Genomic DNA, 20,184 nt, shown 5'->3' on the forward strand with positions numbered 1-20,184 from the left:
AAGACGAAAAATGAGCGCACTGTTAAACGGCTGCAGAGATGTTCCTCAACCCCTACGGCTGTGTTAGTGCGTTGGGGAAAAACGTATGCTGGAAACCAAACATGCAATGAACCGGCAGTCACGGGATATTCCACAGGAGAACACCCTAGCAGAGACCATATCATGTTAACGATCCAGGAGATCTGACTCAAATTCCTCTTCGGAATACCACCCGGCCCCATTTCTGACCCCCTTACCCTGCATGCGGGATGACACCATAGTTCAGGGGCTCCATGGTCTTCGTTTTCCACTCTCAATGGCTGCCAGGTCCAGGGGTTGGTGCGCATGTGCAGTAGCCAGGCATCCTTAAACAGCTGCAAAGAAAAGTGGGACAAAACCAGAAATTTAGGCTTAATGCAGAGAGATCTCCCCCAGAAACCATCTTCCTACAGATGGCAAGGAATCCTGGCCTGGAAGTGAGAGCACAGGATGGGTATTCCGGGTTCCATCCCTGACTACCACTATGGGATTTTAAGGGCAAGTCACCTCTTTGTTCCTTAAGTTTCTTATGCAATCAGGGATAATTCTGGCCTATCGCAGAGGGGATGTTTGTAAACTGTTCTGAGATCCCTGCCTGGGTGCTAGAGACCTGGAATGCATTTTATGATGAGTTATTTATGGGCAACTATAGCACGGGTGACAAGTACGTGAGATCTACAATTCAGTTGCCAAGCCCACCAGTCAAGATTGCTCTGCAGCACACCAAGAAGCTGACCTATGGAGCTGCTATTGTGATAATGTGCAACTACAACCACTGGGGGGCTCCTGTGGCCGTATACAGAAGCTTGTATCATACGAGGAAGAGGCACATTCTGTGTTCGTATTTGCACACTTTCTATACTTACTGCATTTGGGCCGCCACAACCACCAAGGATTAAAATGGTTTCATCATCTATTATGATCTAAAAACGGGCAAAGAAAAGTATTACAGATTTGGGAGAATACAACACTATTTTAAGCAAGATCGTCACTGCTTTGTCATGAAGCTGTGTGGTTTTGCAGGACCCTAAGCAAAGCAACATCTCCATCCAGCTCCCATCACACCCTTCCTGCCCCAGCTACTCGTAGAACCTCCTTACAGAGAGGCGAGGTTGCTCCAGCCCTCTCACCAGCCTGCCTGAAACTCTGCCCCCTTTGCGACTCCACCTAATATACGTGGACAATGAATCCAGGAGGTGGAGTCAAAATGCAGCTTGCCAAGTGGAGGGAACTAGTAGGGGAACTTAACTCTGTTCATTTGGCACTCAAACGCCCACAGTCTGTATTTATATGGCCCCCATTACCGTGCTATCCAAGTGCTATGGTGAGGACAACAGGGTCACTACCCTGCTGGTACCAAAGTCAGACAGCACAGGAGATGGGGAATCTGGGGCGGCGCTCTGGCATGCATGCTGTAGGGCTCTATGCAGGGTGTCAAGATGGGCTCCAGAGAACTAATGATCTTACTGGGAACTGTCCATGTCAGTTGAAATCTGGTGAGTCTGGTAATCCATGGGATCCCCCACAGGGCAAACACAAATGGATCTTTATTTTGAGACAGACTGCAGTATTTTGCTCAAAATGTTAAAATGGGAAGGTTTGGTTTTTAGAAGTGTTAATCACAAGTCTTGGCGCATGCACAAAACACAGGGAGATATTTACAAACTGGCTCAACATCAAGAGGTTTTAAAAATGCATCCTCTCAAAGTGGAGAAATAGGTGGAAAGGGGGCAAAGGCCTGGCATGCCGAGACTGCAAAGATGGCTTAGAAAGGGGGAATTACTTTTTAGAAGCCCCTCGGGTGAGGGTGGGAAGCTGACCACAAAGTGAGCGATGGGATTTTGCTTCTCTAACTTATCCTTGACACTTCGTGCTGGTGGCTAGAGCTCCTTGTAGAGCTCACCGCAAGGTACTGCAATGTTTGCCGAATAACTGCAGGAGACAGTCACCTGAGATTGGCCGCCACGCGGGTGAGGGGTAGGCCCAGAGATGTTTGGCTTGGACCAAGCCCACTGCTCGAGATCCAGAACCCAGACGTCATTACTCCTGCAAGGACAAGACGACAAACATGGAACCAGAGGTACAGAGACACAGTTCCCTGGGGATCTCAAATAAGCATCAGTTAGGAAGACTGCAGCACTGTTCTCATTACAGACAGTAGTGCTGAAACCACGGGGCATGTTAGGGGAGTTAAACTACTGATTCAGGATTACATGCTCCTCCCACAAGCAGGGGATGTGTGCATTGGTGCTTCACATGGGTTACCACAGAGAAGGGAACCAGTAATGGGCCAGCGGCCAATCAGGAGCGTGAATCAAGTACTGATTAAGCTTTGTTCCAAGATGGGGCAGCAACGGGGAGGTGGGGAGCAGCAGGCCCAAGGCTTCATAGACACACCAGAATTTAGTATTTTCATCAATACCAGCTTTCCCACCCAGAGCCGTGCACCAGGAACCTGACTTCCCCTCCGTTATTCCAGTCCAGGGTTTCTTGAACTGAGCTTGCTGATGCAGCGCACCGCCAAGTGGATAAACAGCCCTTAGCTGAGACCGCTAAATTCACTTTCATTTTAAGAGCCATTCTGAACTCGAATCCTCCCACGTGGAAGTCTAGGGCTCCATGTGGGTGGACCACAGCGCACAGCCTCACTGACTTCACTGGAGGTCCATGTGGGCTCAGTGGTTTCACTCAGCGGTGCTTATCAACTTCACAACGTGGTATGAATCAGCAAAATGAACAAGCTCAGCTGAAGAGCGGAGCCAGGACTGGCACAGCAGAGAGGGAGGTTAGGACCATGGTGCACCGTCACAGCTCTCGGTAGAAAGCTTGCATCAAGTCTGCCCACACCGTACCTGACCCGACCCAAAGTTTGTTCCTCACTTTCATGTTCACAGGATTCCCAGTAACATCTCTGAGGGGAAAAAGTTACAGACTTACATTTGCCGAGATCCTAGGGAACCTCCGAAGACAATCATTTTGTCGTCTATTACACAAGAGGAATGGCCTGCCATGGGAGGGGGGCCGTGCGTTGTCACTATGCAGTTCCACCTAAGGAAACAGGTGAGGATACATTCACATTTGTGAATTATGAGGTTACAAATTCCCCTCAGATTTCCCCTCCAGAGATTAAAAAGGCAGATGGGCAATTTTTTTAGAAACAGTCTTACACCCTTAAATGGAAAACAGGTCTGAAGTTAATAATAATAGTACTGTTTTCAAACTAAAGAACAGCCGAGGCACGTCAGCTCATACTGGAGTGTAGTTGAGCTGGGGAAGTCAGTTGTCAGAGAACACGCTAGCAATGTGGAAAAGAAAATACATTTACTTTTCTGGCTCTAGATCTGTACCAAATAAATCCCTTTGGGGAGGAAACAGGTTTCTAGCGCCTTAGGTGGGCATAGCACTTTACAGGCAAACACAAAGGAAAGACCCTTTATGCAATCTGAAGAGCAGAGAGATCAGCAACTCAGAAGAATTAGCTCAAGTCTAAATAATACCACAAGAAACAGCAGGCTCTTAAGAGACATTTTATTACAGAGAAGAAAACCTCATGGAACAACTTCTACAAAGCCCAAATATGACTAAATTTAATATTTGAAAATGTTAGCCTGCTGTAAACTGTTTAACATGACACGGAAAGAGGATCTTAAATTGGTAGTACTGGTATTTTCAGTAACATCTGTCCTCAACTATTATCATTAACTGTTTAACTACAGCACACTAAAGACACTGCCCACAACTGCAATAGAGAACTGGGCCTTTTGGTGATTAAATGCCCATATGAAACAGAGGTAAGATTCACCATTACTTTATTATGGCATTAGCTCACATATAACATATTTCCATTCAGAACTGATGTAAGTGAGCACTTATTCTGGGAAGGGGGTGGCTAGAAAGAGTTTTGCTACCATCTTTAATATACTTTTCTGATGTTCCTAGATAATTTTAAAGGCTGACAGAGCAGACGGCAATTTAGAAATAGGAGGTCTGCCTGCCTGGATTGGCTATTGGAGCAAGCTTCGCCACCATGGCTGGAGCCCCCCATCATCTCCTGTGACCCCAGACCTCCTCCATCCTAATCCTGAGATATGTCCTAACCCGACGGGGCCAGAGTAAGGGACACAGATGACACCTCCACCTCCACCAGCTAAATCCGAAATACCACCTGGGATGTGAGACTTCGTCTGTTCCTCCTCTTCCGTTCCATGTGTCCCATTTCTACCTCATCTTATTCCCCTCCAATTTTTTACTTTAAGTAAAATCCCTAGGTGTTAAATATTCTCTCTATTTGGCTTTTTTTTTTTTTTTTAAGACATAATAAAGAATCAAAATGAATGACCAAATGAACTATGTGTTCCAAATATCTACTTCCACTCTCAAACTGTGCACCTATATAGCCGCAGCAGGAAGGAGTTAAGAAAAAAATGGATTCGTTCCATTTTAGTTACTATTTTAAGAAAATAAGCTATGGCCATCAGGGGAGCTCAGATAGTAGGACTCTCGGCTCTTCAAGTCTCTGGACATTGCTTCGCTAGATATTTTACCCGGGGTCACAACAGCTTCAGGACATCTCACCCAGGATCAGAGAACGTTCATTTCTCCTTCCACCTACGTCTCCATAAGCAAAGTCGGTCACAGAGGGATTCAGCCAAGCTTTAAAGAGCAGCTCTGAATGTACAGACAGAGTGTATGGATACACTTTCAAGGTAAAAGGCATGTTTCCAATCCGGACTATCAGGATGTTCTCTTACCAATTTTTGGAAGGCGAGTAGGTATGTATTTCATCAAAGAACCTCTCCGGCTGGTGCAGAGGGTAGGGGCTTGGCCGCGTCCACCCACCAAACAGCACAAGCAAGTCCTTATACACCACTAAAGTAGCCCCAGCCTTAGGTGACGGATAAGAACCTGGAGGGGAGCAGACAAAGGAAAAAGTTAGCAAATGGCATTTCAAACCAGCAGCCAAGCTGTGCACAGATCTTACTGAACTGTGACAAGATGGAAACTCCCCTCTAAAAGGCAGAGAGGAAAAGATGACAAAATTAGAGTAGGGAGCATGGGAAGAAAGCTACTGCCAATTTGTGTCATCATAATTAGTACAAGCCTGAAAGCACCTCTCACGTATGGCAAAACATCTGTCAGTCAGTGACAGGAAATTACTAGCTTTCTAACATATCACTTTAAATTATTGCTTTAGTGCTGAATAAAAGCAATAATTACCTCCAAATATCTAGTAACTTTTCCCCAAGGAAGATCTACTGGGTACTTACAAGCCACAGCATATTCTGAATCTCATTTTACGGAACTGGGAAGATGCAAAATTAACCCTACATATTCCCAGCAGGGAATAACAGTCACATCTCAGAATCTGGAGCGGTGGTAGGTTACAGATGGCAAGAGAGAATTCTTACAATACGAAGCACCTTCTCTAATAAGTAAGTTATCTTCGATTTGTTCCATTTAAAGTTCTAAGGGCTTACTGGTCCCAGTCTTGGTTACGTAGCTCAGAGGAGGCATTCTGGGCTGTACTGCTGGTGCACATAAACAGAGGGAAAGGTGGGTGTAGCCCTGGGCTTGAAATCTGTTGCAATATATTACCCAAGATCAGATGGCTTTTATTTTCTATTTTACTAAACCAGACAAAGAGCACTGATCTCACCTCACACTCCGTGTCGCCAGTACATTACTGAACTGTTTATAATCTTGACTTTTTATTTTTTTAAAAATACCTTGTCTTTGTAATTAGTCATACTACTCAGAATTGGTTCTTAACATGACTATTTTTGAACTGGCCAGAGATAGTTTGCTCCAGGGCAGAGAAAGTCCTCTCTCAAGACCAGTTAGAAAAGGATCACATCCCTTTGAACTATCAGGGAACCTGCCACAATTCACTGGGAAAGTACAAACCTCCCCTGTGCTAACAGACCGAGGTGCTGCACCGTGACCTTGCTGAATAAACAATCTGAGGATTAAGACACTCTGGATTACTTCCCAGTCAAATATTAAAATTCTCCCAGACAGAACAACACAGTGATGCTTCTCCCACAAAATACTCCCACGTCCATCACCAGATCTGAAGTGATTCCCTGTACTTTGCAGAGAAGCTTTCTAGCACCTTCTCACCACAGTACCCTGTAGCAAGGTCATAATGACATCATCTGTAAGGAGACACACCACACAAAGCAAGGATAAAAACCCAACTGTGCCCACAATTAGAAAAAGAAATTAGAAATGCACACTTAAGCAACCCTGACTGCAGGAACTGATGTGCAGTTCTAGGCAAGGCCATGCATTTGGCCAAAAACATTCTATTACCATCTAAAATGCTGAGCTAACGGACCCAAGCTAATTAGTTTACAGTCCTAATAGAGCAGTTTATACAGAGGCGTATTTCAGTAGGTAATGAGAGACAGAACCAAGACTCTATTTTTGAGAAGTCAAAACTGCTATTTAAAAACATTCCTGCCTTACAGGGGACTTGTGAAACTTCTCTCAATGTCTGTAAAAGACTTTGAGAGCTTTGGATAGAAGGTGCTACAGCTGTGCAAAGTCATTAGTCCAAGCCTGAATCCCAGGTGACGGGAAGTTAGAAACCTACTGGAAAGCATCCCCCAACACAAACCAAGATGACAGACTGTCCCCTGAGCCCCACGGTGTGAGCACGTTTTGCTGTTGCTGTCAGATGGGTGACTAGTGGGCAAAGGGGGGAAAAAAACACAGCCCAACTGGTAATTCACACACTAAAATAGATTTACAGTAGCTCCAAAAATATTTAGTTTCCCTAATGACTAAAATGAAGTGGTTCAGATTTGATTGCTCTAAGTCACTGATCAAATTCTTAACAATATCCGCTTTTCATAGCTAATTACTTGGCCGCATGAAATTAAATTTTCCCAACGCAACTGTTTTGCATGAAGAGCTCCGAGAACCCACCAGTCTTAAGGAACTAGCCAAGGAGATTGTCTTCTTACACCACTGGTGCCAGAATTGGTGGATTCCCATCACAGAAAGATTTAAAATATGGTGTATGCTTAATCCCCTAGCTTAGTGATAAGAACAGATATTTAGCAAAAGTTCATCTCCCACTTGAAAGGCAAATGCATCTTTCTTTTCTATTGGAGAATAAGATAAAAATAGAACATTACTCTGTATTAAATAAAGGCTGATCAGTTTGTAAGCCTGCAATTAATATGCTGGTACCAACTCCAAAGCTAAAGAAGCATTCTGATCAGTTCTTAAAATGGGTCAGAAATTAGTTTTAAACAAAAAAAGCGTGCTAAGAGCTGGAACCCGGGAAGAAATCACTACAAAAATATAACAGACTGACTGTACTGTATAGTCATGTACTCGGGTAAAGTGACACATCTTGTCACTGCTAGGACCTGAAGGTCAAATTCCTGACTCAGATACACACACAACCCCCAATCATGTCAACAGGAGTTGTTCACCTCTCCACGGGGGCAGAATTTGGCCCTGATTGAGATGTTTGGTCTACTAACAGATGGTGAACAGGTGCATTACGGGAGTGAGGTTTTATTCTGACATGAAGGAGAAATCACAATTTGGTAAACCATTAAAGTTCTTTCGGAAGAGTTAAAGCTTTAAGAAACATATAAATGTGAGACATTTCTACATAGTTTCATGTGAAGATGGAAACATCAAACAGAGAATAGCTGTGAAAAACAAGTACACAAGAATACACATCCACCACACTGATCAAGTTGTGATCAAGCAAGGGAGTGACAGAAGGTTGTTTCTGTTCTGAGCAATGGAATAACCACATTGCACCTTGTGGTGGCAGCAGCAGACGCTTTTCTGAACTGGGGACTTTTGCAACTGAGAAACCACTGTGACAGAAGCCAATCTGAAAATGACTTCATCTCAACATGCTAAACCCAGCATGAACTGAACACAATCTCCTTGGCTGGCGGTCTACTGACTCCCCACGTCACTTTGCATGTTCAGGCATTTGAAAAGGTCAAGGGCTTCTTGGAGAAGAATGTGAAACAAGAGTTCTGACTGTGCACTCCAAAGAAGGGAACTGACAGGCAGCCTTCCCGACTTCCCAAGTCTCAAGTGTGCATAATGCACAGATGAAGTATGCCATCAAAAACGTCACAGGGACAGGGCTCAACTACTTGGAGCTGCAAAATGACTCCTTCAAACAGCTTTATAAAATTTGCTTAACAGCATTTCAGAGGCAAAAAGCAAGTTCTTCAACACAGGTGGGCTTATTTCTCTTTATGATTAATTGTCTGTTAGAAGCAGAGTGACATTCAACAGTTCTCAAACTTTAGCAACCTGAGGACCCCCATTTTGATTTCAAATTTTTTGTGGACCCCCAAGCCCCCCACTCAGCCCCAGGCCCTGTCCCCACTCCACCCCCTCCCCCAAGGCCCTGCTCCACCTCCCCCGAGTGCGCCCCATCCCCACTCCTCTCCCTCCCTCACAGCGCCTCCTGTTCCAAGGTGTGCAGGAGGCACTGGGAGGGAAGGGGAGGAGTTGATCTGTGGGGCCTGCAGACCCCCTGGAGTACCCTCATGGACCCCCATGGGTCCGTGGACCCCAGTTTGAGAAACGCTGCACTACAAGGTGAGTTGTCACCCACAGACTGAGATCTAGTGGGCTCTGTTTTAGAATAAATTACTAGCTACATGCATCAGCTGACTATGCTGACCTCTGGATACTTCCCACTTCAACCCTGCTCACCACTGATGATGATGATGATGTAAAGAGTCTTTATGGGAAGCACAATTCTTGGATCCTGTTCCTTGAAGGTAAAGATTTCAGCATGCAGAGGGCCTACCAATGACTAAACATTTCAAGGACACAAGGCACTGCACCTTCATGGCCGTGCCCATTTTGCTAGGTGAGATGCTTCTGCCAGGCTTCTGGTTACTTAATTTTCAACTGATGAATCTGCCAACTCACAAAGCAGACATGAATCTTTCAAAGAGGCACTCTCCAGCCTCCAGGGATGCTTTGAAAATTATCCCCCTCCTCCCCCCCAACACCCCAGCCTCCCTCAGGCCAGGTCTACACTGAAAAGTTAGATGTCAACCCAGCTACATTGCTCAGGGATGTGACAAATCCTCACCCCATGGCGACATAGTTAAGCCGACCTAACCTCCAGTATAGACAGTGCTAGGTTGATGGAAGAATTCTTCTGCCGACCTCGCTACCGCCTCTTGAGGAGGTGGATTAACTACAGCAATGGGAGAACTGCTTCTGTCACTGCAGTGAGCATCTATGCTGAAGTGCTACAGCAGCGCAGCTATAGCGATTCTAGTGAAGACATAGTCCCATCAGAAACTATCTATTTAAGACAGAAGCTTATACTGCAAGTATTTTAAATGTTTAAAATACACGTACCGTAGTCCATCTGGGGTATGGACAGTCTAGTAGTCTCACAGAGCTACACCGTGGTAGCATGTGATGTGCAAAGTTCAAAACTAGCTCTGTCCTTTTACCTGTATGACTCCAGAAGGGCCAGCAGAGAAGCTCCTCAGGCCGCAGAATAATCACCATGAAGTGGGGCCTTCATGATGACAAATGAAATAAGAGAAAATAAGAACGTTCTAAGGGGAGACTTTGTGGACTTTCTATCTAGGGAGGTTCCAAGTCTACACTACGATTTCATATTTGGAAAGAGCTTTGTTTAATGGTTGGACCATGCATGGCACCTGGAGCTCTAGCAACTCCCCTCTCCAGCACTATTGGTCATGCCACCTGTTTGAGAACAGCAACTCACAGCAGAGGCTGACAATTTTCCGGAAAAACAGCAGGACCTCACAGGTTCCCACTTTCCCAAATCCCTACAGTTCATTTAACGGCTTTAGAAACATCCGGGCATGTCCCAATATGTCTACACCGCGTGTGGGAGTGAGCCTCTCAGTCTGGGTCACAGACTCGCACTGATGCGCTAAAAGTAACTGTAGATGTGGCTTTTGGCCTGGAGCCCGGGCTCTGAAACCGGGCGGGGGGTGGCCTTCCGAGCGCAAGTTGCAACATCAAAGCACTGTCTATCCAGTTCTATTGAATGTGCTGGTGTATTACCACACGTCAGCGGACACACACTGGCAGGCTCGCTCCCAGATGCAACGTAGACACCCACTCTCCTTTCCAGAGAAGGTGAAAGTTCTTGCTGCCAGCAGCCTTTAAAAAGGAACATTGAAAACAAAACTGGACAAGACACTAGAAAAGCAACAATCCTGCTGTAACAAGGCTGGTTCTGGCGGGACCCAACTGAGAGTGCCAATTTAGGACAAATTGCTAAAACAGGGCCAGTCACAGCCCAAGGCTGGGTTTTTTTCACCTCTAAGGCAAACCAAACCAGCCAGACTAAGAGGACTTTGGTCTCACCCCACTGGCTAACCACAAGTCACACAAGCAATTCCCTTAGACACTCCAGTTTCCCAGTATCACCACCAGGGCCACTCGTTATGGGGACAAATGGTTATGAAAACCAATACCTCAGTAAAAGAAAAAAGGCTCTCCTGATCCCACAGGACCAAGCCCTAGACCCAGGTCAATATACAAATCAGATCTTACCCACAAATCACGCTGTTGCCAATCCTTTAGAATCTAAAATCTAAAGGTTTATTCATAAAAGGAAAAAGATATAGATGAGAGCTAGAATTGGTTAAATGGAATCAATTACATACAGTAAGTTCTTGGTTCAGGCTTGCAGCAGCGATAGAATAAACTGCAGGTTCAAATCAAGTCTCTGGAATACATCCCCAGCTGGGATGGGTCCTCAGTCCTTTGTTTAGAGCTTCAGTTAGTAGCAAAGTCCCTCCAGAGGTAAGAAGCAGGATTGAAGACAAGATAGAGATCAGGCATCAGCCTTTTTTACTCTTTTCCAGGTGTAAGAACACCTCTTTGTTCTTACTGTGGAAAATCACAGCGAGATGGAGTCTGCAGTCACCTGGGCACGTCCCTACATACTTTGCTGAGTTACAAGGCGTATCTGCCTTCCCTCAATGGGTCAATTGTATAGCTGATGGTCCTTAATGGGCCATCAAGCAGGCTAGGCAGAGCTAACACCAACTTGTCTGGGATGTTTCCCAGAAGCATAGCATAAGTTTGAAATACAGACAGTATAGAGCCAATATTCATAACTTCAACTACAAAATTGATACACATACAGACAGCATAATCATAACCAGCAAACCATAACCTTGTCTTAGACACCTCATTTGACCCCCTTTATACAAGCTGTGGTGCCACTACAGGACTTTGGTTGCAACCTGTTCTATATGGTCCCAGTTCAAATCAATAACGTGACACCTGCCTTGGCAGAGAAATGGGCTTTATTTTACCTCTAACTTTTATTAAGCTAACTGTAAGGGCGGAGAAGCGTTTGCAGAGAAGCCACTGACATGCTGCTGGGCCTTAGAAAGACAGCAAAATAACCCCCTAAAATTCAGGGATACTGGGAGTGTCGGAGATTGAAGGACCAGAGGAGTGGTGACTTTTCAATACATGCGGACACTGCCGTTTTGGTAAAAGCAGAGCAGTACTGGTAAACCTTATAGCATAAAATAAAGACAGTACAAGCAAAGCAGTGAAATTGCAGAAAATAAGGCCAACTTCCTGTCTTGAAGCCAGTTTTCCATGGGAGAAACTCTGAACAGGCACGGGTATCTGCATGGATTTCACTCTCCACGATAATCCTGCACGCACTTAATCTTATCAGACACAAAGTCACTGGAACAAATTTAACTAAACTTCCTTGCCCTCTACCCCAAAGAAAGGATATAAACCAATGAGGACTGATGGTGAAATCTGGATAATCAGATACATGAAGCAATATTCTGTGCCATTGTTAATCGGTGCAGATGTTTCCCAAGCTTTTTGGCCCTCTGTGAAATCAGCCAATGGTAATATATGAGCAAGTGCAATGGAATGTAATTAATCAAAATTCTCCTGTGTTTTTACAGTAAGTTTGCTACAAATGTGCAACAAGTCTGAAAAGCTCATTTCTTAGGACTGATTCTGTGCAATTCATCTCATAACTAACATCCAGACCCTACAGCAACTCCTCCCAGGAAAACCTGCAAATTGAGTGGCTGACAATCGACTTTATAACAGATATGAGATTTAACAAGCTGTGCGCATTGATGGAGATTGTTGTACTTGCATGGCTGAAATTACTGCCTTTAACCTCTTAAAACACCGCCCCAAGTAATTCCCCAAAGAAAGCATCAACTGTCAAGTTACTGCTTAAATAATGCACATTCCCTGGAAAACAAAGAATTCAGAACTCCTGTTCTCCAATACTACTTGTCAAACAAAGAAATCCATTGCACTAATTCTGAATGATCTATAACAGCTGGTCTGATGTCAGAGGGGTAGCCGTGTTAGTCTGAATCTGTAAAAAGCAACAGAGGGTCCTGTGGCACCTTTAGTCGTAAAGGTGCCACAGGACCCTCTGTAGCTGGTCTGATGTTCAAGTCCATGTTTATTATATTGACTGCTGGATTCGCAGTGACAATACTTAATAAGCCAGATCTTAGACCCTAGCACAGGGGTCAGCAACCTTTCAGAAGTGCTGTGCCGAGTCTTCACTTATTCACTCTGATTTAAGGTTTTGCGTGCCAGTAATACATTTTAACGTTTTTAGAAGGTCTCTTTCTATAAGTCTATAATATATAACTAAACTATTGTTGTATGTAAAGTAAATAAGGTTTTTAAAATGTTTAAGAAGCTTCATTTAAAATTAAATTAAAATGCAGAGCCCCCCGGACTGGTGGCCAGGACCTGGGCAGTGTGAGTGCCACTGAAAACCAGCTCGCGTGCCGCCTTCGGCACGCGTGCCATAGGTTGCCTACCCCTGCTCTAGCACCTGGAACTTCATTCATCTTTGCCATATGGGGCATAACTTGGTCCCAAGGACAGGTGTGCTGCATTCAACATAATTCACTACATCATCATGAGGACTTCAACAGTTTGATATCCATAAGTCCTACCAAAGGATTAAGGAAAAGAAAACTCCTTGCCTTTGTGATCCAACCCACATTTTGCTCTTCAAAAGCCTTTCCCAAGCAGTTTGCTGAGTGGAGCTCTAACAACTGACAACATGAGGTGTCCGAGCCTTGGATAGCAGCAGTTCAGAGGTCAGAAAGCAAAGTGGCTGGCAGGGAACAAGGTTTCCTGGTGATCACAACATATGCATCAGAATTAGGAAATAATACGGGGCAAGTGCTAGGAGAAGGAAAGTCAAGAGGAAATCTCCATGATGTTCCTTGAGGGTACTGATAAACCACAGTTCCAACTCAGTCTTAAACTACAAGGTCTGGGAAATACTGTAATACAAAATATTCAGCTCCCTTGTACCAGTGCCTGATAATCACCCTTCCTGTTTCTGTCGTGAGACATTAAAAACTAGGCAAACATTGAGATTCTGAATGGTCCCAAAAGACATGAATTTACTACTAGCCTAGACTGGGCCTTCTCAACACAAAGACCCTAAAGGAAGAGTCAAGAAAGCATTGTTCAGTTTCTCCTTTGTAGGGCCACCCTCTTTCAATGCCCCTTGTAATCTGGGTTTGGGGGGGGGGGGGGGGAGAACCCATTAATTTGCTCCTCCTGCTCCCAGGCTTCCCACTGTAGATAAAAGGAGAGAGATGTGCCCTTTGGAGCGTCTCACATGGGAATTTAGTTTAATATAGAAAGAATTAAACAAGTCCTGAATTGTGACTTCACAATATAGTCAAAATCCATTTAAACCATAAGCTTTTCAGGGCAGGGACCCTGTCTAATGCGTCTAAGGCACCTGGCACACAACTAGCAGTATATGAAATCCCAAGTATCTGTATAGTACAAGAGCGAAAGATAAAACCTTTCTCAAGCTCCTAAATGGTCATTTGCTACAAAGCAAACTGAGGCACCCAAGAAGATCTTACTAAATAAATATGCAGCACACCTCTCAACATTAAAAAACAGCTGCTTATTCAGAGAAAGGTTTCCCCCCCCCCTCACTCAACTGTGGCATTCCCATCCCACCCCCGTGAAAAAGTTGCCCTGGCCCAAGGCCCAGGAATATTCAGACCTTCTCCAGTGAAGGATTTACGGTCTGATATCTTGCCACCCTACGTGCAGAACTAGGAACATGGGTTCTATCCCACTGGAAAGGGGAGATTCCCAAGCTTTCCAGTGAGACTGACAGCACTTGCTTCTGTCCCGGAAGATCTCAAGAGAGTCACAATTTTACTGTCCCGTGGGAACAGAAAACTACTGACAGTCGTTACCAGAGGTTCTGACTGACTCCCTCTGAGCCGTGTATAATTGGATTCATGAGCTTTGTTACACTAACATTTGTCAGGAATGTTCCCACTGTTGCAATATCATTTGGGGCAGTGACAGCAAGAGAGCACTAGTGTAAACAGGACCCCGGATTCCCCCCCCCCAATCTGTCATCTAAGGCAGGTGTAAGCTAGTTCTGTAACATGCCGCATACACAGAATGTGTGATGATGTGGGGAAAAGGCTTTTTCAGCACTAGTCTGGGATGAGCACCGTAACGTAACTCGCTTGTCGCTTTGCCCCTTGTCAGTAATATCATTCCAACAGAGCACTGAATAAGCCTTAGTAAGCTGTCACCAAGTATTCCATATAAACACAAGCAACTTGACAGCTAATAGCAAAAGCATGAATTAAATTCCCTGAGATCAATATCGTTTTAAGCTCTCTTAACTCATGTGTAGAAGCAGAAAGCCAGCCAGAAAACCACCCTTTACTGCAATGCTCTGCTTAATTGCCATGTTTTTTCTGCCCAATATTGTACTCTACAGAATTCAAGTGATTTGAGTAATAGTGAAAACACGACACAAAGCAATGGTGGGGCTAATTAAAGAGCTTTCTGATCGGGGGGGGGGGGGGGGGAGGCTGAACAGCTCCTGCTGCTCATCTTCCCTTAAGGATGCACATGGAAAAAATGGAAATTGCTTTATTATACTACGAAGTGCTCATATAAAAATAATTGGTGGGAAGGGGGCTGGGTGTGTATGGCTGAGCCGATGAGTTCAGTCAATCTGTTCTCTGCTCCGCAGGCATCCCATTAAACAGCATTGCTAGTTAGCAGCTCTGTTTTATTCACCATGTCAAAAGGAACATTTCCTTTTGGGAGGAAGAGAAATATTACACACAAAATACCCGACAACAAAATATTGCGGTTTACATTTTTACACTAAGTGAAGCGCCTTTCCACAGCACATATACATATACTTAAACCAAAAACTGAGCAGGGGAGAGCAATGGCTCTACATGCATAGTTGGATTTTCCTGCATAAACATGATTGCATAGGCTGCATGAGTTGTACAATCCCTGGCATGATGAAGCACGTTTAAAGCCCTCTGTACAGGGATTGTTGACTTGAGTGCATTTTACAGCAATGAGCGAAATCTCTTGGCTCTTTCAGTCCATGTCAATAAAATCAGAGAAGTTACAGGGAATCATTTACGTGCAATGTAGCTGAGTTATAGATGCAGTGGGAACCAATGAAATTAAATTTCATGGCTTTGTACCGTGTGAGCATCTCAACCATCACATTGTATTTCCTTAAGAACATCCTCTTTGACTGCATATTCAAATAAGCTTGTTCACTAATTACCTATAGCATGATGCTAAAGAAGAAGAAGGACACTATGGTTCTTTCAACTTCTTGTCACTGAAACAAATAGCTGTTTATTTGAACCTGGAGGACTCCAAATATACAGATGCTCATGTGCTTCTGGATCTGGCGCTCTGCACTTTCATTAGAATGGATGAAAGTAAGTGTTGGGGGGAGGGATGCAAGAAAGTGAGAATCACAGCATGTACAGGTCAGATGTACCTGGAGACAGACCCTAGCAAAAAGCTCCAAAAACTAACACTACATGCTGGAGTGTGGGACTTTCAGGATCCAAGCCTGGATACAATTTTTACATTTGGTTCACATCTGTAAATCTTACCGTTAAAACCAAATTGCCCCGTCCCTTAAACAATGTTGTGGGTGGCCACACATCTTTTAGCAAAAAAAATTAATTGCTAAATGCTTTTTTTTGCTTTAAGTTCTCTTAAAACATGAAATGCACTTTTCTCCCTATTCTGGTAAACTGCTGAAGATAAAGCCCTTTGAATTTTTCCATATGCAAAAATTCACTTTTGGGCTGCAAACAGGCCTGATTTAGGCTAGTGCTTTTTCATTCTGGATGCATCAGATCTAATGATTTTTTTCTAAGTTTGATGATGGACAAGTTAAAAACGGAAATGCTTTTAAAGTAACTAAAATAACTAAGGATGAAAAAATTCAAACAATTTAAACAGACCCCTTCTAGTGACCAAAAGTACAGAACAGTACTTTATATTTCTTTAAAGGTATAATACTGATCTGTAAATATATTTTTAATTTGAAAACACTACCACTTATTAGCATTTAATTTTTTACACTGGTTAAAGGCATACTAGTATAATTAATCTTAACTACTTTTATTGAAAAAGGGTATTTTTCTTTGCATGTGACCCATGAGCATTTATAAATTTTGCCAATTTCATCATGATCATAATGTGACTTTTCTATAATACACTGCAAAAATAACAGGAGTACTTGTGGCACCTTAGAGACTAACAAATTTATTAGAGCATAAGCTTTCGTGGGCTACAACCCACTTCTTCGGATGCGAAGAAGTGGGTTGTAGCCCACGAAAGCTTATGCTCTAATAAATTTGTTAGTCTCTAAGGTGCCACAAGTACTCCTGTTATTTTTGCGGATACAGACTAACACGGCTGCTACTCTGAAACCTATAATACACTGGGACAACAATAGTCTTTGGCATAAGAAATTTCATTCCAAAGGGCACCCCCTTCAAAAAAACATTAATACACACATGAGAATAGAAAAAATGTACATATTCAACCAACATTAGGGAGTATCACTAATACAGAGGCATGATAAGGGCTTTAACTTCATGGAGCAAAATCAGACAATAGTAAAGCACATTTAGCAGTATGATTATTTTACATGAGCTATTCTCCTCCTACCAATAGGTGTCTCTGCAGTCCACAGTAAACATTAGGCCATAGAATTTTAGAAGGGCCTCGCTATGTTGCATACAACATGCTGCAATTATTTAATCCCTCTCACCGGACGATCTCCATATGCTTTACAAATGTTGGCAAATTAATTCTCAACCAAACATCTGTACTATAGGCATGAGACATATTGGTATCACTTCATTCCCCCACTGAAGCACAGCCACCTCTGGGGTGGGATAAAGGTATCTAAAAATAACACCATGTAACAGTTTAGAAGAGGAAACGAACACAGTATGCAAATAAAATTGCCTGGGGAATTTAGTCAGTTTATCAGGGTGAGAATCTGGCCAAGAATCCAGGGATAATGCTTCTAATCCAGTTAAAAATGCCACATTGGTCAAGGCCTGAGCTTCATTTTTCACCTGAAAGACACCTTCCTTGAGTATACTGATCCTAACACCATGCTGGGATACTGGTCTGATCTGCCAGGTTGATCTGCCTTCTTCCCAGGGCAATCCATTATAGATATAACAAATAGCAGCCCACTGAATTAAGAGACAGATGGCACATATAAACATGTAAGGGTTGAATGTAAGACTTTTTTACATTTATTCTTCTAAATCAAGAAGGATTAAGGTAACTGACTTTGAGACCAACAAAAAGCAAAGTGTTCCAAGAGGGGCCTCTTAGAAAACTGCATAATGTAGCAGTTTAGTGTCGAGGCCTTGGCCATGATTTCCAAAAACAGGTGCCCAAAGGTGGGCTCCCAAGTGGCTGATTTTCAGAAGTGCTGAGCAGGTAGAAGTTCCCAGGGAAGTCAATAGCAGCTACTGGGTACTCAGCACTGTTAAAAATAAGGCCATGTGTTTAGGTGTCTAAATAAGGACTTAGGACCCTAACTTTAGGTACCTATTTTTGAATAGCTTGGTCCTATTATTTACTAACATGAACACAAATAGTTTCCCCCAATTTTGGTATAAAATGCCTGTCAGCAATATTTTCCATGTTTTCATGTAACCTGAGGTCATGTTTTAAATGAGCACGTATTACACAAAGCTCCAAAAACCCCTAACAGTCACCCTCCTTTTCCTGTTCACGGCTATCTTTACATGCTAACTTGGAGAAAACGGGGAAGAAAGGAGTAGTGAAACATTCCTTACGCCATTTTCTTTCTGACAAGAAGGCCTGTAAAGGGAATAGTGGGAAAAATTCTTATATTACTCTCAGGAGGGATTCGTGCCCAGGGACCTTGTCTGTCAGAATCTAAATCTGAGAAGGTTAAAGCAACAAGTTATTTTTCATTCCTTCCTACTACAACCACATTGATAAAGTCTTATGGAGGGGCTGTCTGGTTTTTTGTATACGTTTCTAAGGAAATAAAAGCAAAGACTGTTCCAGAAACAAAGATAAGATGCTGAATACAAGGAGAGATTTCCAAAATTACTTTTGCAGCACTAAATGAACGCTGGAGAAGGGAATCAGCAGCTCTACAGGGTCAGCTGCTTGAAAATTCACGCTGAGGGTTTCTGGTAATGTAACCACCTCCCAGGAACATGAATAATTCTGGCAGTCAATAAAGGAGTTTGAGGAGTCCTGTTTCTTTGCTTCTACAATTTCATTAGCTGAGGACATGCAGGTAGGTGAATGCAGTTTCTCATGAAAATTAGCCTCTGCACAGGATGAACTGAAAGGACTCTTACAAAAAGGCACAAGAATGCTAGTTTCCACAGGGATAAACAGTGTAGGTGTATTTTGCTGAACACTTGAGAATTTCAAAAATACATTTGTTTTATTAACACTTATCCACGAGATTGTAACCCAGAATCCTTCTCCTTATCAAAACGGCCTTTCCCCATGGAACGAGCATGCTTGTTTGATACTGAAGCGGTGCTGGCACTGATTTGAGCATTGAAGTATTTCTTTTGAAAAATTAAATTACAAATACTGATTAAAGACTAACTGCTAAGTGTTGTCCCTAACCAGGAAAGTATTCTTTGGCATGCCTAAGCCACCCCATTCCCAGGCATACACATTTGCTGGTCCTTACAATTGTTGCCATCAGGTAGGAAGCTTCTTCCAGCTTCTAACATTTTCCTTTGTTAAAATCCAATCAGTTACCTGTGTGCACTCAGCACCCTTTCCGTAAGGGAAGAGATACGAGGGGAGAGCAGCTAAGAGTAAAGGGTGATCTGATGTGAGGGGCACAAGTGGAAAGACCCTATGGAAAAATATAGAATCTGTAAGCTATCACAGTGATTGAGACTATTGACACAAAAGCGCTGGGGTGTTTAGGTTGAAGTCTCCCAACATATATTATACAATATTTACACAGGAATTTTCATCCTAAAGGAAAAGCAGCACCTTACATTATATACATATGTATATGCAGCCTCCTCTGGGGTGTAGAGTGCAAATCAGTGCAAACCACACTGTCCAATGGAGGGAAGGAGAATTTCCCCCACCCACATTAAGAGCACTGGGGCAGGTCCCTCGTCTTACAAAAAGTGTCCTGGGATCCAACGTCCACAGGGCAGACAGGCTCCCCGTTTTTGAGATCTCATCTGAAAGAGCTACCCAGCACACCGCGTGGAACTCAATGCATCTACTCTTGGATGAAGGGCTAAATCAGCTCTACAAGGACTTGAACCTGTCCCAATGCACTGACCACTTTGATTCCCTCTCTGCATGCTTGTGGTTTGGAGAAAACCTTGAAATCCCGCAACACCACCAGGAAAAACAGAAGACTGCTTAAAACGTTTGATTCCTTTTGAACAATTTCCCTCCTCGTTTCCTCTGGTTGCTGTCACATTTTCTTTTCAGCTAAACAAAGCAACAAACATTCCTACCACATAAGGCTACACTGCCAGTGGCAAGGAGCTCCAAGAACTAGCACACATCAGAACTGTGAAGTGAACGCTATTTCCCTAACGCCACAGTCCACACTATATGAAGCATGTGCTGTTGCATGCCCTTACAGTGTGCTTGTTGGTAAAAGCAGGTAGTGATCTGTATGAAGGTCTAAGCTGCTTAGAGCAGAGACTGTTGTATATGGTTGGAGTTCAGCACATTATGGAATCGATGCTCCACGTTGAGGAATAAAAGCTGGAATGCCCGTTCCATTTACCAACACCCCTTCCTGGTGGTCACAAGAAA

At 43.5% G+C, this 20,184-nt stretch overlaps 1 protein-coding gene across 1 annotated transcript in view; it reads right to left on the minus strand.

The window, feature by feature from the left end:
• The window catches only part of FBXO42 (F-box protein 42), a 97,585-nt gene that overhangs the window by 1,261 nt on the left and 76,140 nt on the right, over window positions 1–20,184 (minus strand). The window contains exons 5-9 of the mRNA XM_065421245.1: window positions 4,770–4,923; window positions 2,956–3,066; window positions 1,968–2,064; window positions 885–941; window positions 237–353 (exon numbers count right to left, since the gene is read on the minus strand). Coding sequence (XP_065277317.1) covers window positions 237–353; window positions 885–941; window positions 1,968–2,064; window positions 2,956–3,066; window positions 4,770–4,923 — 536 coding nt within the window. The remainder of the gene's footprint in view (window positions 1–236; window positions 354–884; window positions 942–1,967; window positions 2,065–2,955; window positions 3,067–4,769; window positions 4,924–20,184) is intronic.

This window comes from Emys orbicularis, chromosome 22 (genome assembly GCF_028017835.1).
Source record: "Emys orbicularis isolate rEmyOrb1 chromosome 22, rEmyOrb1.hap1, whole genome shotgun sequence".
NCBI classification, from domain to species: domain Eukaryota; kingdom Metazoa; phylum Chordata; order Testudines; family Emydidae; genus Emys; species Emys orbicularis.